Here is a 23463-nt window from a genome sequence, read left to right as displayed (position 1 = left end):
TGCATGGACACATTATCTACTCCAGCTTTTGGTCAGTTGATCGGATCTGGCCCGCCTTTTCCCCAGTCGGTTGGTAACAGCTTTCAAGGCCACGTCATCAGCTGAGTGTTCTTGATGCCTGGGCTCTGTACCCGGAACGCACACACCATGAACCCCCGGGAACCAACCAGCAAAACATGTAAAAAGCCTTTCCTGCATTTTGTGCGTCTGGCTGGCCTGTGTTTACTGGGTCTGGTAGGAACCAGCTTCTTCACTCATACACGCAGGTGACGCGTGGGCTGTGCCCTCTGTGTCGTGGGTCCCGCCAAGGGCTGTAGGCGGCAGTCCCTGACTCTGTGTTTTCCGTTTCAGGCCTACATGGAGGACCACCTGAGGAACAAGAGCCGGCTGGAGAAGGAGTGGGAGGCACTGTGCGTCTACCAGGCCGAGCCCAACAGCTCACTTGTGGCCCAGAGGGAGGAGAACGTGCCGAAGAACCGGTCTCCGGCTGTGCTGACCTGTACGTACCTAGCCGTGGCGCTCCCGGGCCGGGGGTGGGGGGGTCGGGGCCGGGGGGGGCCGGCGGCACCTCCCCATTCGCACCTGTGTTTCTGCTCCTGGCTGGGAAGCCGTCCTGGCCTAGAAACAGAGTCAGTGTCTCCCTTTGTGGTCCAGTGGCACGGTCCTGGGTTGAGGACATCCACACACCAACGAGCACTTGCTTTGTTTGCTATTACTGTGCAGTTGGAGACTCATTTCTTAGCCTCGTTGAGCCTCTTCTTCGTCTGTAATTGGGATCCTCCTGTCGTCCTTGAAATCTTTGGGCCCTGAGGATAGTTAGCGCGGTGCCTTGCGCACTGTGGGCACCAGGTGGGTGGTGGTGGGTCCTCAGACGTCTTCGGGCCTCACACTTACTGCAACAAGTATTGTCGAGGACCTGCTCTCTGCACAGGAATCACCACCAGAAAACAGAGATACAAAAAGATACCAGTTCTTTAAAGCAGCTTGCATCGAGTAGGAGACAGTCTTATTTTATGCGTTGTATGTGATACGACTTACGGACGGACAGGCCCGCACAGAGGCCGTAAGCAGACTGCCCCTTCCTGGCCACTGGGCTTAGTCTGCCGCTTCCTGGCCACTGGGCCCCTTTCTCGGTCACTTGGCCAATAAACGCAAGAACCTCCTGTGTTCTAGCAGGTTCCAGTCCGGGCTTGCACCCTGATGAATGTACGAACCCACCCTGCAGAGAGGACCGGGATGTGAGGGGCGTTTGTGACCCAGGTGCCTGACGTGAACAGACACTCTCCCAGTGCCGACCGTGTGGGCGGCTAACACGTGCGCAGTTACCCCTTCCCCGTCCTAGTGACTGCAGGAGAGACGTGGTCGGGCACACTTCAAACGTAATACAGTGTTCTTTGTCGGCTGACATTTTCGAGGACACGGCGAAGCCACACTCTGCAAAATCGGTGTCCCCGGTGGGGACGGACCCCCCCACGCCGTGTCCCACACGCTGTGTCCCAGCTCTGCAGTCAGCCTGGTGCCCCCCGGAGCATGGTACAGACCGTCTCCCGAGGGGCCCGCCTTACCTGGCCCGGCACAGGCCGCCGGAGATGTTCTGATGGTAAATGGCAGCAATCTGATCGAGTTTGCAGCTCAGAAGATTAAAAGCTGACCCCTTATGGTGCCTTCAACACTGACCTGGGCATCACAGACCCTTGAAATCTGAAGGCACTGGGCATGATTTTTTCTAACAGTTCAGTAGGGGTTCAGACCAGGCCCTCCACTTCCATGAGGTGTGAGGGGTTTTTCCCTGAAGAGCTTTAAAAATAGGAGCTTTTAGGGGCACCTGGGTGGTTCAGTTGGTTAAGTGCCTGCCTTCAGCTCAGGTCATGATCCCAGGGTCCTGGAATCGAATCCCGAGTTGGGCTCCTGCTCAGCCGGGAGTCTGCTTCTCCCTCTCTCTCTCTCTACCCGTGCCCCTCCCCACCTCTTGTTCTCTCTCTCAAATAAATAAATAAAATCTTTAAAAAATTTTTAAAAACAAAAATAAGAGCTTCTATATTTAGAAGGAAAGTAACAAAGAACCCACAATTGACTAACATATTTATTAAGCACCTACTGTGTGTGGGAGCCACTGACAGGCTGGGAGGTGTGATGATCAACCCGGGGCCGCTGTGGGGAGGTGGGGAGGTTTTGGCCTGAGCCTTGGATACGTAGCTGTTTGGGGCAAATAGTCCACAAGCTTCGATGGAACATCTCCCTGGGTTTGGTCGCTTACTTGGACTACTGGGTCCCGTATGGTAACTACTAAAACTCACAGCCTCTTCCTCCAACACCCCTCCCACAGTGAAAGCCCAGACTGCGGCAGGTGGCCCATGGAGTCCCTGTGCCCACAGGACCTTCGTGACGGTGGGGCACCCGGTCCCAAGGCCGTGGGAGCCCCGACACCTGCCCTTTGACCAGAGCCTCTTCCTTCTTCCCGTGGCGCTGGGGATAGGTGGCCAGTCTCCAGCAGCCTGGCCGGGCTCCTCCCTGTCCCGGGGTCATGAAGGGGCAGCTGTGCGGGCCACGGAGGCCAGGGTTGGCCCAGAAGCATTTTCGTGGATGACCCGTAGCAATCGCCCTGTCTCCCCGATACTGGCCGCCTTCGCTTGTCAGGGGAGTCTTACCATCGGATCTCAGCCTGCACCCCTTCCCGAGCAGGATGCAGGGGGTGGCATGGAGAGAAGCTGATGTCTCGGTCGGTCTTGCCAGACTGCACGGAAGATAACTACCTCCTCTTTCGGAAACCCTGCTTCCTGTGGCCAGGTGCTCACGCTCTTCGTGGCACAGAATCGGCCCCATGGTGGGACGGCAAGGTGTTGAGGGTGGGTTTCCCGCGCCTCTGGCCTCTGCAGGCCAGTGTGGGCCCCGTGAGCTGGTGGCCGGGGCTGTCAGCACAGAAAGCACCCCTCCCGGCGTCCACGCTGGCGGGTGGGAGCGGAGCTGGCTTTCCCCAGCACCCTCCCCGTCCCTTCCACCAAGCTCCCAGGTTGCCGATTTGACGGGTTCTTAGATACCCCAGGCGGGACCCCCGCGGTTGGGCCTCCCGTCCTCCTGCCTCCACACCTGTCCCTTCAAGGAAGCCCTTCTTCAACGGTTCCTCCACCCCAGGGGCAGAAGCGACTGCCTGACTTCCCCATCGAGGGCCAGTCGGCGTCTTCGGGGTCCACCAGTTGGACTTCTGCAGCTTCCCAGGCCCAGGGCATGACCTGCACACACCCCCGCGCCTTCCACCCTCCTTCGCATCTTCCTGCATCCGGGGCCCGTCTGAGACATCTCTCCCGCCTCCTGGAGCTTAGGCTGGCAGGTCGTGCAGGAGATTGAGAAGTGGCCGGGACATCAGCCTCTCCCCGACAGCCTGGCGGTCCCACAGCTACTTCCAATGTATCCATCAAAGGAGAATTTATGAGGAGATTAACTGACGCTGGGCTGGGTGTAGCCATGTTATTTCAGAAGTTTAAAGAATCTAATATGCTTTCTAAATGTATTTGTACTTTTAAAAAGAATTACGCAGTATTCTGCTCATCTGCTCTTTAAATTAAGAACAGGAGAATGATGCTGTTTTGGTGCACCATTTTAAACAAAACAAAACAAAACAAAAAATGTGTTTTATTCTGTGTTACAAAAACAAGACCGAGAATTAGATGGAGACAAAAAACTACTTAGAGGTGAAACCAGAAAGCGAACAGCTCAGGATGCAGACATGGAGAGACAGAGGGGAAGCACGTAGCAGCGTGCTCACAGTTTGGCTTTGTTGCTAAAGGGACCCCAGCCAGCCCGGCAGCCCTGGGGAGGACGGCTGACCCCGTCTGGCCGTCCGCAGAGGTCAGGGCACTGGGGCGGCGCCGGGCTCGGCCATGTGTGAACCCCAGCCCCGGGTGCCCCGCACAAGGCCTGTCACCTCGAGTCCCTGCAGGAGTCACCCCTGCACTTGACAGACGAGGGCGCTGGGGCATAAACCCTTACCCTCTGCTGGGGGCACACCGCCCCTACAGGCTTGTGCACTTGCCTGGGATTTTCCATGTTGGAAAAATGCACAAAAATTTCAAACTTCCACAGAAAGGAATATCCCAAATTCACACAGTACAGCAGTCCTTGGGCTGAGCATTGCTTTCCTTAAAACACACAGGAAATAATTTCTTTCCAAACAAACCTTTGGTTTACATTTGTTTTTCTAAACTCTAAGCGGAATCCCCACAGAGGGATATTCTGAGTTAGTGTGAGTGACCCAGACCTGCCCTGGTTTACCTGTCGTGATCGGTCATGGGTACGCCTCCCAAATCTGATAAGCAAGCAGGATTCCTTCCCTCTTGTGTGCGAGGCTCTGCACACAGGTGTCCCCTCGACAAGGAAGTTACAGGGCCACACAAGTTCCTGTCTCAGACCCAGCAGAATCTCTCCCTTCGGACTGGGGCAGGCTTTGGTTTGTTGACGTGGCAGAGATAACGTGCCCGCAATGGCACGTCCCCCACCAGCAGCTTGTCCGCGCCTCCAGGACCCGGGCTGGGAGCTGCAGTGACCGTCGGCACAACTTAACCTGTCACAGCTCAGATTTTATATTCCCTACACTGCTTCCCTCGGAGCCAGACCGCAGGCTCGTAAGCCCCGGTGCGGCGGCTGCCTCCAGTCTGCAGCAGCACTCCCTGCCCGGTGCAGCGAACAGACTGACCTCGCCAGGAGTGGGGGGCTCGTCCCTGACCTGTCCACACCCACCGTGCTGTCCACACATCACAAGCCACGAGGTCGGCTCGTGCTTTCTGTGGCCCCGGATGCCCGCGTCCCCGCCTGTCCTTCCTGAGGTTAGAGGCGCTTTGCCCTCATCTCTGTCAGCGGATCCTTGCTCACCACCAGCAAAAGTTTGATTCCTGGTTCCACGCACTGCCTCCCCTCTGTCAGCTTTCTGGATCTGCACTTCGACAAACATGATTTACGTGTCTTCACCTGTAAAAACACATCCAACAGGGTCAGCACGGGGCACTGCCCTACCCAGGCCCCCTCACGCGGACACAGGTCTGTGAAGGGGCATTCGGTGGCCAGTAGTGAGCCAAGGCTTCGCCTCCAGCCCTGCTGTGCGGCCCCGGGATCGTCGAGATGCTCACGGAGGGCTTGCATCAGACACGGGGGCAGATGCTGCAGACGTGAACCCCGAGAGGTGCGGGTCCTGTGTTCCCTGTTCCCGGTAGAAGAGCCAGAGCCAAAGGAGGGGAAGCAGGGGGCCCCAGGCTTCCCTCCTGGCCCCACAGAGGACGGCCCAGCAGCGCAATCCGACCAGGAAGAACTCCTGCGTGGGCCAGCCCAGGAGCCCTCGCAAAGGAGCGTCACCAGCGTGGCAGGGTTTTCCTCCACACATTTTATTGCAAAAGTTTTAAAGCGCTCAGGTAGAAATGATAACTGGATGGTGACCCACACACCCACCACCCAGATCCCACAGCTGCCGGTCAGTACGGGGCCGATTTTGCTTGACACGTGTGTGTGCTTTACTCATTTTCTGGCTGAACTCCTTCAAAGTGAGTTTTAGGCATCATGACATCTACATAAATACTTTAGCTTGTGCCTCCTAAAAATAAGGATGTCATGTTCTCCTACGTTACTACAGCCCTGTTGTTACAACTGGAAAACGAGCATCTCATTCCGGTCCATCTTCAGCGTTTCCAGGCATTCCAGGCACGTCCGGACGGCGGTGTGTTTACTGTGATGTAATCAAGGATCGTCATGGCAGGTTGGAGGTTCCACCTCTGTGGTCTTTTGAAAACAACCCCCTTTTGTTTTCTGACATGACTCGTTCCTAATGAAACTGCTCTCCTACTGACCACGTTCCCATTCTGGTTTTGCAAACGGTCCCAACAGGTCTTCGGGAAGTCCACCCGCTGGCTTGCAGGCTGGCTGTCCCCTGCCCCCGCCACCCCCATTCTGGTCAGGGGCCCAGGGGCACCATGGGATTGAGAGTGGCTGTGCCAGTCTCCGCGTCTCCATGTGGCCACTGTGAATGTGAGCCACGAGCGTGCTTCTGTGGAGGACTCGTAAATGCCTGAGCTCACTCGCCGGGCCGGTGGGGAGTGGCATCCGCCCACCATCCATCAACCCCCCGTCTCTTCTCTGCGCCTCCTGATTTGGAAAGAGATGGTCCAGGCAGGGCTGCAATCAAATACATTTTCTCTAAATCACCTGTTAAAATGGCTTCTTCTGCACCAGATCGAGGTTTCGTACCTGGTGAGATCTTTAGGTTTAAACAAACACAGCTAAAGAGACTCTCAGTCATCATCCCCTTCCTGTTTTCCGTCATCAACCCACTGAGGGCGTCAGCCTTCCTGACAGCTTTCCCTGTGAGGTCTGCGCCCTCGCTCGACCCGGTCCTTGGATGCACGACCGCACGTGGCCTTCGAGATCCTGCCTGCCCTGCTGCTCTGGACACCTGTCGCTCCTTTCCTTACTTGGGATATTTGCAGTTGTGCCCCCGGGGCCCCGATGCTGAAGGTTTCCCGTCTCTCTGGGGCTGGGCTCCCTTCTAGAGCTTCTGGAACAAAGTTCTCTCATCTGCTTCCATATTAACTGTCCAGCCAGGGTTGTCTTTCTTGGCAACCTAACACTTTAAAATAGTTGACCGCATTGCTCTCAAGGTTACCATGAATTCAGCAAATTCTTCCTTATTAGAAGTCAGTGCAGGTGAGTAGCAACCCTTGCCTGTGGACTTCCAGGATCTCAGGAAACTGGGACTGGAAGCTGCCCTCCCATTCCTAGCCCCGTGCTTCCCTCCTTCCTACCCCCACTCCTCCACGTCTTCCCACCTCGTCTCCTTGTCCACTTCATTCCCAATTGTCTGGAGAGCTCACACTCCTAGCAGTGAGGCCTCCCGGAAGACGTCCAGCGGATGGCAGCCTTCCTTCTGCAGGGATGCTGACCTTGCCCACGTAGTGCCTTCCGAAATGGGCGAGGCGAGCACCACCCACCTGGCCACGTGGTCCATCACAGGCAGTGGGAACCTGGGAGCGCAGAGCCCATTGCTTTCCAGAAAGGCCTTGAGTCTCTGACGGATTCTACTCTGTCACTTTGCCAAGTGTGGCAGAGATCCATGGCCCCAAGATGCCCACATCCCAACTGCCGGCATCTGTGACCAGTCACCTTGCAGGAGGGGGATTTACGTGGCAGACGGAAGGAGGGTTTGCAGATCAGCAGACACTGACTTAAGGCGGTTCTGCAGAACTGTCGGAGCAGGGGTGCGTGGAGGCAGGAGGCTGAGGGGAGGGGCTTTGAGCCGAGAACGTGGGCGCATCTCAGCGTGAGGAGGCACGGAGGTGCATTTTCCCTGGACCCTCAGAACCAGCCTGCCCACAGCTTGATGAAGACTCATGTCAGACTTCCCGGCTGCAGACGTGTAATTCGCGAGTGTGGGGTATCTGTGGCCACGAGGCATGGCTCTCCTTACTGCAGCCATGGGGGACCTGCCCTGTCCATGCCTCCGCCCACCATGCCCTTCTCACACGGCCCTGGTAGCCGCAGCTGTCACGAGGGGACCGTGGAACCATATTTCTGTGAGGGTCTCGCGATGGAGATGAAGAAGTGGCCACACCATCCTCGCAGCGTCTGTTGGCCCAGACGATGGCCTGGCTTCTCCAGGGTCTCGGGCATCACCAAATTGGGGGATACCTATGTGCCTGTGGGAGAGGCCATCTGCCGCAGTATTGGCCGAGCTCGGGCCCACAGGGAGCTCCTGGGCCAGTCCCTTGGGATGTGGAAGGCACCCCATCTCCCCAGTGGGTGCTTCCACATCCCCTTCATCCACCCAGACACCCGGGTCCACGGGTGGGTCTCGTGGACCTGCCCTGACATCTGCCTGCTTTCCAGCAGCTCACCCTCCCTGGCGGTGCTGGGCCCACCACAGCCACTGTGCTCCTGTGGGCGGGGGGTGCTGGCTGCTCTGGCTCAGTCGCAGGGACGGAGGAAGCCAGAAGCTGCTCCCGCATCTGTTCCGTGTCCCTCCGTCCCCAGGGCACACCCCTTCTCCTGTGGGAAGGGCTTGTTCTGTGGGGTATTTGGGCGTCCCTCCCCACCTCTGTTACGTTAATCAGCAAGTTTCCTGCCGAGCTTTCTTCTTTCACTTTTCTAGAAGCATCCTAGTTGGCAAGGCCTGGGGGGAATAATGTTGTCTCAGATGGCATTACAAAGGGTCAGGGGTCACTGTGTCCTCCTGGGTCCCCTTCAGATGTCACAACTATCCCTTGAAGACGACAGCTTATGCCCACCGTCCACCCCCGACACGGGCTCTAGTCCCCCCGATCGGCACAGATGCAGGTGGGATTGTTTCTGGGGGCAGCCTGTGTTCTCAGTGAAACACAGTTCTATCTACTTTGTTTGAACGTGTATGACTGCCCACCCCCCAGAGGCTGCAGGAGCTGCATACTCGGCCACCTGCGTCTCATGCATTTCCTCGTCTCAGCCACGGGTGGGCCGTGGTTCCTCACACGAGTAGAGGTGACATCTGTGTGCGTTGGCTGCAGGTCTCAGCAGAATTACACAGGCGGCGTGGCTGTGCTCGCGTCACCACTGCGCGTGCAGCACCGTTCCCGCAAGACGCCCGCCACGCCGCCTCACTCAGCTTTGCCCTCCCGGTCGGATGCGGCGCCCTCCGTGCGTGCTCTGCGTGCACAGCCCCAACACCAGCATGGGAGGAGCGCTCCCTCCACCCACCGCCATGGGCCGCCCACGGTTCCCGTAGTGCCCGGGCCCGCTCCTCCCTTCCGGCCCGAGGTCACGGCCGTGGCCCCACATGTGTTTGCTGAGCGCTCTCAGAGGATCCTGATTCTTTACCGCTGGTGGCACCCTTCTTGCTTGTCCGGGCTCGTCTCTTGTGGAAGAGACGGGGAAACTGGTCAGGGAAGCAGGACGATCCTGGCAAGGGGAAGGCCAGCCAGTCATGAGAAAGCCGGAGCGGGACGGAGACCCAACTCCGGGTGTGTGGGCCCGGGGCGCCGCAAGACCACAGGCCACAGTGGAAACAACAGGAGTTAATTCTCAGTCCTGGAGGCGGGATGTCGGAGGCTCTGAGGGAGCACCTGCTCCAGGCTCTCTGCTCAGCGTGCACACACATCGTCTTCCTTCCGCATCTGCCTCTCCCCACAGGGACACCAGACACCCTCACAGGGGTCATGTCTGAGGTCCTGGGGGTAGGGATGCCAGCACATCTTTGTCCTGCAGACAAGGGTTACACAGGTCAATGCTTGACCCCATGGGGCCTCGGCAGGCAGTGCCAGGCCACAGACCGGAAACCACCAGAGTCAGTTCCTACGTGTGCTCCACACACAGGCTGTGCCCAGGTGTGCCTTTTCCCCAGAGCTGCGCTGCGATGGGTGAGGTCCACACGTGGTCAGAACTGCCCCCGGCGTGGGTGTCCCACTGAGTCCAGCCCTCGTCCTCCTCCACACTGTCATTCACCTGTGGAACAAGCTGCCGGTCCTATTTGGGGATTTCTTTTTGAGAGCTCTGCTGAGATGTGGGTGAAACTATTGAAGCCACAAGATAGGAGACCAGGCCGTCTTGGGACTCCGAGACCTCCTTCTGCTGCATCTGGGGCCAGAGGCCGACGTGAGCCTCTGTGCTGGGTGATGGGCGGGTGACAGAACAGGTCGCATTCTCTCACCAGCTCTGGACACAGGAGGGTGCTGTGAATCTGGGACCTCACCACCCAGACCACCCAAACGCAGCACTGTGTGCTGATCCAAAGAGGCACTGAGTAGAACCCCAATGCTTTTTTTCTGGGAGGTTTGATGATCTTTAGAATTTGAGCTAAGAGTTTCCAGCACACTTACCTAAGAGCAGAACACCCACTTCCTGACTGAGGAAGGGGAGGCCACAGGAAGAAGCTTGAGCCGGCCTTTCTAGAAAGGACTTACCGTTCAGAGCAAATATGTTTCCTAACCTCACTGTGGTCTTCACCTTCCCGGATCTGCAAAGAAGCATGCTGTCTGTGTAGCTACTCAGTCTTCAAACAAACATATAGAAATGTATAGCTTTGCTCAACGATGCCGAGTCCAAATCAGTAAAGACATTCCCGCATGTAACTGGCTGGGATCCTTGGGCCAGCTTTAACAGCTGGGAGACCGCTGGCAGCGAGCTGCAGGCTGTGCGCTCCCAGTGCACTAAACCATCCACAGACCCACGAAATCGGAGAAGAAACTAGTGGCCACTGACGCCACGAGCTTCTCCAGGTGACCGGTCTCCATTAAAGACTCAGAGCCCCAACTCCACGGCACAAAATGCTGGTGGGTCACCAGACACACTCTGCATTTCCACCAGCCACACCGTCAAAGTAAAGGAAATGGCATCCAGCCAGCACGAGAGAAAGCAGTGACCACTGGGAGGCCCCATGAGGACATTGGCAGAGCGCTCGGGTGAAGAATTCCTTCGTGTGGTCAACCAGCAACCCCCACGCACACCTGATCCAAAGGCATTCAACATCCAGGAATTCATCTGCTAGTGCTGTGAAGATCACTGGCCCACATTTATCAATTCACTTGGCACGAATGACATAACCAGGATGCCTAAAGAAACACTACCCTTGGTGTCACAAGGCAGGTTAGAGGCAAAGGAAGGCTCCGTGCCCCGTCCTTAAACAGTTTGTGCGGCCGTGTTCTAGACGACGGCAAGAACGGGACGTGCCCACTCGTGGGTCGGCCACAGCCCTCCAGCCGTACCCTGGGCTGTCTTCACGTGCTCTTTGTCCCACTAATAATCCAGAAGAAATTCTAGAACTTTTGGCATTTATGAAAATCGTTTCAATCTAAAATGGGGACACAGACCCCATTCTACCTATGGCACCGTGTTCCCAGAAGAAGAAAGGCAATATGTGTAAAACTACTCTTGGAGCAGAGAGAATGCTGGAGAAGCTTGGAACATCACTTTTGAACAAGGAGTTGAGAGAAGGAACGTGCCCCACACAGCAGCATAATTCAACAAGTTTCTTCTTGGCAGGTGTCTTTCTCCTCCACTCCCTGATAAAGCTCACTGTTGTGGATCTCATGAGAGAAAATAACTCCATCTTAGGGTCAAATACAGACAGGAAGACACTGAGTTTCCATCTCCTGGCTCCCGAGTGAGGTCTCGAAGACCCTAAAGGACACACGCCCTTCTCAACTGAAGGGCAAACACCCAGGTGGCTACAAATCCTTGCTGCGTGGTTGGGGCCATTGCGTCTGCTCCAGGCAGGTGTGTGTGTTCACACTGGCCATGCTCAGTCAGTGCAGCACAGGCGAGGGAGAGGAGGGTTTGCTCATGAGTCCGCCCTGGGCTCACCTCCAGCTTGCTCAAGTGACCTCCAGTGAATCTGTCATGCCGCCAGGCCACACAAAGAATAAAGGCAGCCAGACTCAGCTTGATGGCAGCTCACTGGCTCCCATATCAGCTGTTTTAAAAAGATGAACAGGAAAAGTGAACCACAAGATAGTTGAGATTTGCCCAACCCATCGAAATACCCCCTGAGCCATCCCTGTGACATGTCCCCGCACTGTGCTCCAACCCTTCCGGGGTGGCTCTAAGTGTTTCAGATGACACAATATTAAAAACAAAACAAGTTCACTGTTAATTTTGAAATCAGCGTGTTGCTGCAAAATCAAGTATGTGATGGGAAGGCAGCAGAACTCTGAAGCTTTTGAAGCCCTTGTCCCAGACTCAATGGTGGCTTTAAAAGGGGGGCCTGCAGGAAGTGAGCATGGTGGAAACAGCGCTTCATGGGGAGCCTGACAGAGCGCAGTCTGTCCTCACCACCGGGCACAGGCTCCAAACAGATTGTCCCCTCAGCCATCAGAGTGCCAAGCTCTGAGTGCCGAACAAAAATGCCAGATTGCATTTTTATTTCACCAAGACTCTCACATTTGTGAACTGTTTTCTTAATTTTCTGACTCGAAAATCCAGCTGGTGCTTGTTCACTGGGCTGGTTGCTCGCAGGGCAGGGCAGTGCCGTCCCCTTGGAGGTGAAGGGTGCCGAGCAGTCCCCAAGCCTGCCCCTGTCCAGCTGGGTGACGTGTGGTGCCTTCACAGCATGCCCTGCCAGAGATTGGCGGCTGCAGCTCTTCCTCCCCGGACCCCTCCCATCCCTTCACCTGCTCTTTGTACAAATTTCTCTTGACAGTCAGGGGGGTTCCCCATTGCCACTCTCAACAGTGCCTGAAGTTTGCTGTGGTGAACATATTTCTAATGGGGCAGGGCCCCTGGGAGGCCCTCTGGAACCCTCTAGAAGCAGCCAGAAACTCTGCTTTTTTATTCCAGAATTCTGTGTAGACTGCAACAGTAGACCTGGTGTGTCCTTCAGAAAAGGCGCCTGCTTCTGAGCAACACATCACAGCCTCCAGCTTGATGTGTTCATGAGGCACCCTGCTGTGGAACTGGGCTTCTCGAACTTCATTTGGGGGTAGTATAACCAGGTCTGAGCTCTTTCTGCTCGCTGCACAACAGGCCAGTAAGTCAATAGGCATGGTGTTGGAGTAAGGAAAGCAACTTTATCCAGAAAGCCAACAGACCAAGATGGCAGCCTGTCGTCCTAAAGAATCGACTGGCCTCGCACAAATGCAGGCTTCTTTTATGTTGAGAGAAGGGAATGCAAGCTGGCACAGCCACTCTGGAAAACAGTATGGAGTTTCCTCAAGACGTTAAAAATAGAGCTACCCTACCATCCAGCAATTGCACCACTGGGTATTTGCCCCAAAGATACAGATGTAGTGAAAAGAAGGAGCACCTGTCCCCCAATGTTCATAGCAGCAATGTCTGCAATAACCAAACTGTGGAAAGAGCCGAGATGCCCTTCAACAGATGAATGGGTAAAGAAGATGTGGTCCATATACACAATGGAATATTACTCAGCCACCAGAAAGGATGAATACCTACCATTTACATTGACATGGATGGAACTGGAGGGGATTATGCTGAGCGAAATAAGTCTATCAGAGAAAGACAATTATCAAATGGTTTCACTCATATGTGGAACATAAGGAATAGCAAAGAGGATCATAGAGGAAGGGAGGGAAAACTGAATGGGAAGAAATCAGCGAGGGAGACAAAGCATGAGAGACTCTTAATCATAGGAAACAAACTGAGGGTTGCGGGAGGGGACGTGGGGGCGATGGGGTAACTGGGTGATGGGCTTTAAGGAGGGCACGTGATGTGATGAGCACTGGGTGTTATATGCAACTGATGAAATCATTGAACACTACATCTGAAACTAATGACGTACTATATGTTGGCTAATTGAATTTAAATTTTAAAAAAAGAGAGAGAGAAAGAAGGTGAAGGGGAGGGAGCTGGAGTCCAAAGGTGACTGATGACTATAGACATCCAGGAGCCAAAAAGGCTCTGGGAAGGACGGTGAAACTTCTTTGTCCTTGGTTGCCTGATCTGTGTGAATAGGAATCCCACAATGGTCCTATAAATCTTGGACATAGCAACTTCTGAACATACTTCCGTATCTCCTTGGGGAAACGTGGGTCTCAGGTAGGGGCAGTTTGCCTGAGTCTCAGCTGTCAGCAAAATTCCTTCAGTGACTAGCGTGCCTACATGCAGGGCTGAGCAGAAGTTTCCAAGGTACAGGTCACAGCTTCGAGGGAGGTGGGAGCAGCACGGAGTCAGGCGCCTGAGTTTCTTCTGTACAGTAATGTTTGTAGCGTGTTAGGATGTCAGAGTTGACCAATTTTTCTGGTATATTTTATTTCAATTCCCTGCCACTGCCAATTTTCACTGTTTCAAGAATATATTTGTTCAGGAACTCAACACCATTGAGCACATGGGATTTTTGTATCATTATTCACACCATAGGAGGATGCCTCAGCTGCTACCATCATAAATGCTTTCTGAGCATTTCCACTACCTTTGGGTGCAGATGACATATGCATATGTAAGCATATCATGCAACGTATGGGCTCTTCCTTATCTCTCGATATTTCTCATCTCTCTTATCTCTACTGGAAAAAAGCTAACGTCAATACCTCAATAAGACTGATGGGATGATGTCCAGTCCAGTAGACTCACCAAGTTTCCCAAGCCCCAGAGGTGTTGTCAAAAAAAAAAAATTAAGTAGGGGCACCTGGGTGGCTCAGATGGTTAAGCGTCTGCCTTCGGCTCAGGTCATGATCCCAGGGTCCTGGGATCGAGCCCCGCGTCGGGCTCCCTGCTCCGCGGGAAGCCTGCTTCTCCCTCTCCCACTCCCCCTGCTTGTGTTCCCGCTCTTGCTATGTCTCTCTCTGTCAAATAAATAAATAAAATCTTTAAAAAAATTTAAGTAAAATCTCCTAGAGAAATGAAAGAAACACAAACCATGGCACAGTCCCCAGGCTTTCCTGCCCCCAGTGCCTGAGCTGTTTTCAAGTTTGGGAGCCTGGAATTGGATGCTCTGCTGGGATGAGGGGCTGGGGTGAAATATTTACAGCCCCCCACGTCCCTGGCTTCCAAGGCTCCAGCCAGCTTGTCTTCAGATTCTCAGAAGAAAAGAAATAGGTGTTGTGTGTGGCACCCAGAGGCATCAACTGGAGCAAAGATAACAGGGTTGAGCACACTGCCATGTTTGGTGGCTTTCAGTTCCCTGCTGCGCCTCGCAGAGGACAGAGAAGGTGGCTGCCCACCCAGGGAAGGCGGGAGGAAGGAGGGACTGTCGTGGGCGTCCCTCCCCTGAGCCTGTAACCTGTCGTCGGAACTGGCACCGCCCCACTCCCCGCACTCCCTCCCCCACGTCCCTCCAAGGGCCAGCTTGGAAAGTTCCCGAAGACAGGCAGAGGGATGTCACTGTACACAAGAGGGTGGTTATTCCAGAACCAGAATCAAGAATAACTCGTGGATCAAGCACACTAAGCGTTGACAATCCCATGGCGCTAATCCCCACAGATGCGTCTGGTTTCCACATCCATCAAGTCCTGGTGCATGTTTGAGGCCTCCCCCCTGCACAATGCCTCTTCCTTCTTCGGCCACGTTTTCTTTTTCTTCTACTCTCCATTTAAAAGAAAAGTCCTGTTATCTCCAGAACTGAACCATTTCCAGACCACAAAATTGTGTATAAAAAGAGTTGCCTGAGGGCGCCTGGGTGGCTCAGTCGGTTAAGCGACTGCCTTCGGCTCAGGTCATGATCCTGGAGTCCCGGGATCAAGTCCCGCATCGGGCTCCCCGCTCAGCGGGGAGTCTGCTTCTCCCTCTGACCCTCCCCCCTGTCATGTGCTCTCTCTCATTCTCTCTCTCAAATAAATAAATAAATCTAAAAAAAAGTTTAAAAAAATAAAAAAAAATAGTTGCCTGATATCTGAATATTCACATAGATACGTATCTGCTATATGCGGCCATATATGTCCACTAGCTGAAAGGAAACCCCAAAGAAGATCCTGCAGAGGGACACCTGACCCTGGTATTTTGACTCTAAGAAAGACCTTAGAATAGCGCAGTTCTGCCACGGGAAACCTAGTGTCATTTGCCCACACTCCCTGCTTCTCTGCCCTGCCGCCGAAGGAGCGTGAATGGAGGACGGAGGGGGAAGTGACATGAACTGACCTCCGCAGAGCCCCAAGGAGGGACAGCAGCACGGCCGCGGGCAGCCCTCGAAGGGCATTCGGCACCTGCTGTTCCCCTGTGTAGCCCCTGGGGACACAGGCCTGTGTGCGGATCTAACTTTATGCCTCTGCTTGCAGACGATCACTCCAGGATCCTGCTGAAATCCGAGAACAGTCACAGCAACTCGGACTACATCAATGCCAGCCCCATCGTGAGTACATCCTGGCGGGGCCCCCGCCCGTCCTCAGCCGCGAGCCCGCGTGGTCTTGACCGGGCGGCTGGTCTCGACTGGGCGGCTCACCAACTAGGTAGTTTGTCTCCCCCGGGCAGCTGGTCTCGACCGGGTGGTTAGCCTCAACCGGGTGGCTCGCCAACTAGGTAGTTTGTCTCAACCAGGTGACTGGTCTCAACCGGGTGGTTAACCTCAACTGGGTGACTAGCCAACTAGATAGTTCGTCTCAACCAGGCGACTGGTCTCCACTGGGTGACTAGCCAACTAGGTAGTTAGTTTCAACCAGGCGACTAGTCTCAACCAAATGACTAGTGAACCAGGTAATTAGTATTAGTCAGGCAACTAGTCTCAGCCAGGTCATTAGTCCTAACCAGGTGACTCATCTCAACCAGCTGGCCTGGGCTGGGTCCTCACCAGGCGGGAGCAGTCCTGGGTCCACTGGCTTGAGGGGCCCAGCAAGAGCGGCCACTGGTTTACTGACTGGAACCCATAACTTTCAGGAAAATCTGTGGTTGGTGGAGTTCCTCCTTTCTAGACCCACTTGTTCCTAATTTGTTCAGGGGAAATGGAAACAATTGGACCCCAATCCTGCCCTTGTTAAAAAGATGGAGGGCACCGAGGCAGATGTGCGTGCAGGCTGGTCCCCGGGGGTGTTTCCAGGGCAGACCTTCCCCTCAAGACAAGCAGAGAGCCATGCGCAGGGCTGTGCCTCCCGGGGCCGGGCTTCCTGAGAACAAAAGCCCTGGGGGGGACCCCCGTGACCCGCAGCCCTCCGGCTTCCAGAGAATCCCCTGCAGCCCACGGCTGGCGGTGAACCCCATGGGAGAGCGGGCAGGCGAGGGAGTCAGAACGCCGGAGGGTGACGAGTCAGAGGTCAGACTAAGCCATGCGCAGCCTGGCTTTTCCAGAATGAAGTTAGAATGATCGTTAAGTGGGAAGCAAGTAAAACGAGTGTCCACGGAATGAGAGTTTTAAGCAGTGTGGTTGATGGCGGAGAGTTTGGGAGCCGGTGGGGATTCCTGCGGGAGGTTGGGTGTGGCCCCACCTCCCCCTCCCCCCGTGAACTGTGTGCGTCAACGTTGGTCATCAGGGAAGCGTCAGGATATCTGACTAAAATCTCAGATTTGCATGGAGCAGAGCAGGGCGCGTAGGATTCCAGCTCAGGGAGCTTGCCAGTGATCTGTGGGTGGCTGCTGAGGCCGTGGGTCGTCTCTGGATTCGGGACGCACCCCGTGGCGTCCTGACGACCCCTTGCATTCCGGCTGCAGCAGGCTCCCTTGAGAAGGTTCACTGTCGGATTTCAAGCGGCAGGAGCTGCTGCTAGAACGTTCTCGTAGCTGCTGGTTCTGTTTCCGGGGCGCCTGGCATATCAAGCTTATTCTTGGGAGTGCAGTGTGCCGTGGGCCAGAGCCTGTGTCCTGGCCCTCACGGTGCACAGCGGGAGGACAGTGTAGCCACCTCACCGCGAGAAAGCGGGTTAAGAGCTGGTCGGCTGCTCCGTCTACACCCCCTGAGCCCAGACCTTGGCTCCTGCAGTTACTGTTAAGGGGTGGCTCCATTACTGCCAGCACAGGTAGACCTCAAGGACTGGCCCCATCTGTGTTCTCCGGGTTCTCATCTGGGGCCATTCTGTCTTTCTCAGTAAGTGCCCTGCTGGGCTTAGTATTGTCTGTCAATTCTGATTTAGAATCAAGCCAAAGCCTCGTGGGTGTACAGCCTCCCCTTCTGTGGGTAGAGCATGGGTTCTGGTGAAGGGGGGGCGGTAGGGGCCTGGACGTGTCCCCCGCGGTGGGCCACGGTGCCGGCAGCTCAGATCTGCCTGGAGAGCCGTGTCCTCCTGCTGGGCTCCTTGTCCCGGGCATGAACCATGGGACAGGGCCAGGAAGAGAAGCAGAGCAGTTATTTTCAAGCCTAAAAGTGAGCGTCCACCGTTGGGGTGTGCCCAACTCCCCCTCATTTCGTGGGTTCCAACTTCCCACTGCTGGTGGTCTCTGGCTGAAGTGAAATGTCAGTGCAGAAGTCCACGCAGCGACGCTGGCGCTCCCACGGGCCCCAGAGGTGGGGCACCTGAGCTGCTCCCGCGCCTCCCACCATCCGGCCACGCCTCCACGGCGGGGAGCGCAGGCGGCACCCCCAGCCCCAACCCCGCTGGGCTGGGGCTCGGGTCAGGAGGCGATGCCAGGGGAGGGAGGGATTTAAGGCATCTTTTATGTTTCCCCTTCATTTCACGCCACAATTCTCCTCTTCTCATTTGGGTTCTAAGAATGAGCCGTGGTATCTCTTCTTTCTGAAATGACTGAAGGGACAGTGATAATGAGCTTCCTAGCAGCACTTGAATGAAAAACTAACAATTACAGCCCAAGAAGACCCTGGCTGTGCAGAATAAAACTATGATAATTACATCTGTCATATTTGTACTTAGTCCTCATTAAATCCCAGGGAAGTCATCCGGTAGTAAATAATGTGCAATCTTTGCTTTGAGAGCAGAGGTCATGAAAGTAAACGGGAATTCCGTGCTCCCGCCCAGCGTGTGTGAGGGGCAGCCTGTGGTCTCCACCCAGGAGTGCAGCCCAGCTCTTCCCAGGGATGCAGACTGAGGCGTGTCGTTAACACGCCTAACACACGGTGTGCTCGAAACAGCACACACATGTCTTTACCAGGGACGGGTCCGAAATTCCCAATGCTTGAAACTAAACTTACTCTTCATTCCACTGTTTACTGAGGGACAAGAAATTGTTTAACGTTTTAATTCAGAACGCATTTAACTAATGTGAGTGGTGCACCTGGACTCCTCAGGAAATCGGGTGACCAGTCAGATGTCCTGAATATCATAAGAAATTGGCCAAATATGGGAGCCAACTCTCGGGTTCTCAGAAAATATTTACAAGCAAGCATCTATGTGTGTATATTATATTTTATAATTTACTTAAACCTTAACTCAGAAGAAGAAAATATGAAAATAGCTTCAGCTAAGTCAGCCTCTCTCACATCAATTACGGAAGCTACCGTTTCTCAGTAAATTCCCATATGAAGACTGTCTAGAAAATTGACTTGAAAACTCTGACTTGATATTCGCTTGTTTTGAAGAAAACATTCTGTGAAATTTGCTCTAAATGTTAGGGGAAAAAATAGATGCAGGGGCAGGCAGATAGGAATAGAGAAGGAAAACGTGCATGTTTACTCTCTGAGACTTCAGAGTGAGAGGCCTGGCCCCGCACCCCTCCCCAGGTCATGGTCAAGACCAGGCAGTCGGGCCGGACCGCAGCAGGCAGCCTGCCGGCCCCACCCTCGAGCTCTTCAAGGCTTCAGGACGTGGGTCCCTGGTCTTAACACGCCAAATACTTGAGTTTAAACATCTCTTTTGCTCGTAGTACTGGGGAAATTATTGCTGAGTTTTTAATGCACGTTAGAGTTTCTGAAAACCACTCACACCCATTTAATAATTGGCATTGCCCAGCTTACAGCAGATGGCTAGGTTTGCTCTGTGGAGCCTGTGCATTTAGAAATTTGTAGGAACACACCTTTCCCGTACCCTGCCAACCACGTGCATAGTGGATTCAACACAGTTTTCGGGGGGGAAAAAATGACCTAGTGAAAACAAAATGGTAGTGTTAGTTGTACTTGGGACCCGGCACCCCATGGCCCTCGCTTGCTAGGCAGTCACTGGGAGTAAGTCCTGTTTGATGGTTGGGGCCCTTCTGCCTTACGCAGCACACAAGGGAGAAGGCCACCTGAGGGCATGGCGTGAACCGCACGGGCTTTGACTGATAGCCTCAGGGTTATGGCCAACACACTCCCACAGGCACGCACAGAGGAGTCCGCACGTATACGCACGTGGAATCCCAGAGCTGACGGGCACGTGGAGGTCATGTGCGCAGCCCACCCCAATCTCAGACACTGACCGAGGCCCAGACCCAGGAGCTGACTTCCTCCACCGCCCCAGAGCCTGTGTTTGTGAACAAGTAAAGAGCACTCCACAAAGAACAGGAGAGTGGTGAGCGGTGGGGGAGCGGCAGCTCAGATCACAGGAGGCTGCAGACGCTGTGCTCACGCCATGCTCATGCCCTGGGCGGTAGAGGAAGACGCACACCCACGTCCACCAGGGGCCTGTGGGCCAGAGTTCCTGGTGGAAAAGTGCTGTTAGTAGAAACTTGATTGCCTCTGATTACACTTCTCCTGCACTGGAAATCTTAAATATAAAGCTTCTGTTCATTTAGTTAAATATTTGCTTTACTCTTTTTCGGTTAAAGATTGCACAAAACCGTGAGACACATACAAAGTGCTTCTGCCCAGAATTATTTTCTGTTCAACAAAATGTGCACAGAATGAAATCATTCTAATTGTCTTTGAATTATTGTTAAACGGATGACACATTTCGCCACTCTGTGGTCATTATGCTATCTACTGCCTCCCAGGTGGCCGCCACGTGGCCACCATCGAGGGGGCTGGGAGAGTAGTGGGCCTTGTCCACACCCTCTCCTGCCTGGGCTGGAGCGGGCCACAGCGGACCACCGAGACCAACCACAGTAGGTTGCCTTGTTTACCCTCCTGAAGCCCTGTTCAGGTTTTTACTTTTAATCACAGATTTCTCAGTTTGAAAGCCACTAAGTGTGCTAGTTTGAACACACTAACGGTTTTTAAATTTGGTGCTCTCTAAATTGCTTTGGTCAAAAAACCACATTTGAAAAGGAGGTAGGGTTTTACTTTTTATTCAGAATTGTTTGCTAGAAAGGGATGGGGTTTTTGTAAATAGCAGTCACCTCCAACAAATGCATATTTTGAAAAATCAAAACTCCTTATTTCTGCTAAGCTTTTCCACTGAAACATTTTAATTGGGGCTTTCAGCGAGAGTAACGTAATTTTACCTATATTGTGTGTGCTGTGGTGAATTTGACAACGAGGTCCGGTTTTAATTGGGAATCACTAAATTGGAGGCAGAAAAAGCATCCTCCTCCTGCCCCCCACCCCAGCCGGCATTCCACTGTTGTTCTGTGGGAATGATTTACATCTGCTCTTCTGCGGTGCACGTAATTATAAGTGCGTCACGCACCCTTTTATGCTGACAACCATCATCTCTGCAAGGATCACTAAATCCGTGCTCCGGAGACCGTGCCTCACGTGGGCTGTCCTTCAAACCCAGCGCGGGGCTGCGTATTAGGGTGGCTCTGGGGTGGACAGCCGACATCTTCATGTGCTGCCATAGAACCATGTGTGGTTGAAACCTCCTTTCTCACTGCATTGGGAAATGTATTCTTAACAACTGTGTTTAAACACAGAACATTTTAAATCTTTTGTCAAACCCTGGTATCAAAAGAGTAATAGATTCTAGCGCCAGATGGGAGAGATTCAGGGACTGAGTACGTGTGACAGGCGAGCGCCAAGGTGAGGCTCTAGCACGAGGCCCTGTCCGTCCCCCTGGGGTGGTCTCTGCAGTCCAGTCCAGGGTGCACAGCACGCAGGGAAGTCCCGTGAGGGGAAGGGGCTGTCCACGGCATTTCCACCCAATTTCCTTCTCTAGGCTTTGTTGCCTGGGTCCCTTTCTCCCTTCTTTTTCCTGCTTAGACGTCTTTGAATTAAATGTCATAATGAAGGTATTTTAAGCCAGACCCCTCTGTTGAGGCCAGCAGGCTTGGACAAACCAACCAGCCAGAAAACCCATAACTGAATTCTACTGTTTGTCCGTCTTCAGCCCCTTGCCTGGCGCCATAGGACTAGAATTGGAAACGAGCTGCTGGAAGCCTGGGCCTGTCTCCTGGGGAGGGCCTGCACATCATGCTCGCAGACCCCTGGCATGACCCGGGGTGCCAGCGCCCCTTCCCGGGTAACAGGAACAAGCCCCCACGTGAGAGGAGCTAACTCTTAGGGGAGGCAGGATGCACTTGTTCATTCATTCTTCCAGGATCCTGAAGGGTGGCTCATGGGCCTGGCCCCCTGGTTTCACCTCTCCCAGGCCCACATCTGCAGTTCTCACAAAGCGCTTGTTGATTGGAACCCTGCACGTGGCCTATGGTGGGTGTGCAGGCAGCTCACCCTGGCAGGTGGCCAGGGTCGAGGCTTATGGCTGGGTTGGAGGCCATGCATGCTGGCTGGTGGCCTGGGGGAGGCCCGTGGCCTGGGATGGAGGCCACGCATGCTAGCAGGTGGCCTGGGGGGAGGCCCGTGGCTGGGGTGGAGGCCACGCATGCTGGCAGATGCCCTGGGGGGAGGCGCGTGGCCTCGGGGGAGTCCCATGGCTGGGATGGAGGCCATGCATGCTGGCAGGTGGCCTGGAGGGAGGCCCGTGGCCTCGGGGGAGTCCCGTGGCTGGGGTGGAGGCCACGCATGCTGGCAGGTGGCCTGGGGGGAGTCCCATGGCCGGGGTGGAGGCCACGCATGCTGGCACGTGGCCTGCGGGGAGTCCCGTGGCCGGGGTGGAGGCCACGCATGCTGGCCCGTGGCACAACTGCTGGCATCCGTGGAGACACCGCCATGTTGGCACCCCACCTTGTGCCCCCACCACCCTGTCTTTGCCCAGCCTGTTTATTTCTTGGCATCTGGTCTCTGGGGTACGGGTCTCCACTGTGGCTCGTGCTGTCCCTGTTACTGTGATATCAGGCGTGAAGCATTCCAGCATCAGCCAGGCTCCAGGCACAGGGCCACAGGGGCTCTGCTGAAAGCCAAGCACTGTTGGAATCAGGAGGGACAGCAAGGAAGACCAGCCTGCTTCTCCCACTTGTACGACCCCGTGTGTCCCTGTGGCTGGCATTCAGCGCGGGATATGCCGCCTTCACCTCCTCTTTGGCCAGGGTTCTCTTTCCTGGTTATTTCCTTGCTCTTAGCTAATAATCTTTGTTACTATAATCTTGTCTCTGCAGATGGATCACGACCCTAGGAATCCCGCCTACATCGCCACCCAGGGACCGCTGCCTGCCACCGTGGCCGACTTCTGGCAGGTGAGTCTGCTTGAGTTAAAATTTTTTCTGAAAATAAGATCTTGATAAATTAATAGTGGGTGATGCCTTGGATTCGATTCAGTAAATTTGAACTTGTTTATAGGTGTTGCTCGTCAAATGTTACTTGATTTCAGAATTTATATGGGTCCTTTGATGTTTTTTATTATCTTTTGTTTTTCAAAACTTGAGTATGAAAATTCCCTTCGAGAGATTGAATGCTTTAAAGACCCTTACTTTTTTAACCACTTTACAATTTTATTTCATGAAGTACAAAGAAATGAAATTAATAAGTGTTTATTACATTCTGTTCAAATCCTTATCTATTATTCTCTCCCTATGAAAGTAAAAAATGGTGCTCAAATTATAGTTTCTCCTCCTTGTAGATCCTCTGTAATGTATTTTAAGGGCCAGGCTAGTCTGCTTTGTCCAGCATAGCCCCAGACGCCCAGACCGAGGCTCAGCCGCTGAGCGCCAGTGTGAGCACAAGCCACAAAGGGCAGAACAGGAGAGCGAGGGGCCTCCCCTTCTTCCCCTGCATCCTCCTTAGGCCTCAGCCATGCCACAGAGCTAAGTGGGAAGGGGCTTCGGAAGGTGGCACAGTCACATGAACTCCCCCATGCATCAGGCACACCACTGTCCCCAAGCCCTGGCAGGGGGACTTTGACAGGCAGAGCCCGTGGAGGACAGAGGTGAGAGAGCAACCAGCGCGGGGGCTCGCGGGTGGACGGAGCGCCTGTTAGGACGGCAAGCCACCCACCCCCAGCA

The 23463-nt window shown here is 54.3% G+C and overlaps 1 protein-coding gene across 2 annotated transcripts in view; it reads left to right on the top strand.

The window, feature by feature from the left end:
* The window catches only part of PTPRN2 (protein tyrosine phosphatase receptor type N2), an 812882-nt gene that overhangs the window by 747368 nt on the left and 42051 nt on the right, over positions 1–23463 (top strand). For both annotated transcript variants that reach the window (XM_088018277.1, XM_028092397.2), the window contains 3 exons: positions 352–499; positions 15672–15745; positions 22621–22698. In XM_088018277.1, coding sequence (XP_087874403.1) covers positions 352–499; positions 15672–15745; positions 22621–22698 — 300 coding nt within the window. The remainder of the gene's footprint in view (positions 1–351; positions 500–15671; positions 15746–22620; positions 22699–23463) is intronic.

This window comes from Eumetopias jubatus, unplaced genomic scaffold, assembly GCF_037043125.1.
Source record: "Eumetopias jubatus isolate StellerSeaLion01/CBP00866 unplaced genomic scaffold, mEumJub1_p1.0 scaffold_14, whole genome shotgun sequence".
Taxonomy (NCBI): Eukaryota; Metazoa; Chordata; class Mammalia; order Carnivora; family Otariidae; genus Eumetopias; species Eumetopias jubatus.
This window is presented reverse-complemented; position numbering and strand designations above follow the sequence as displayed.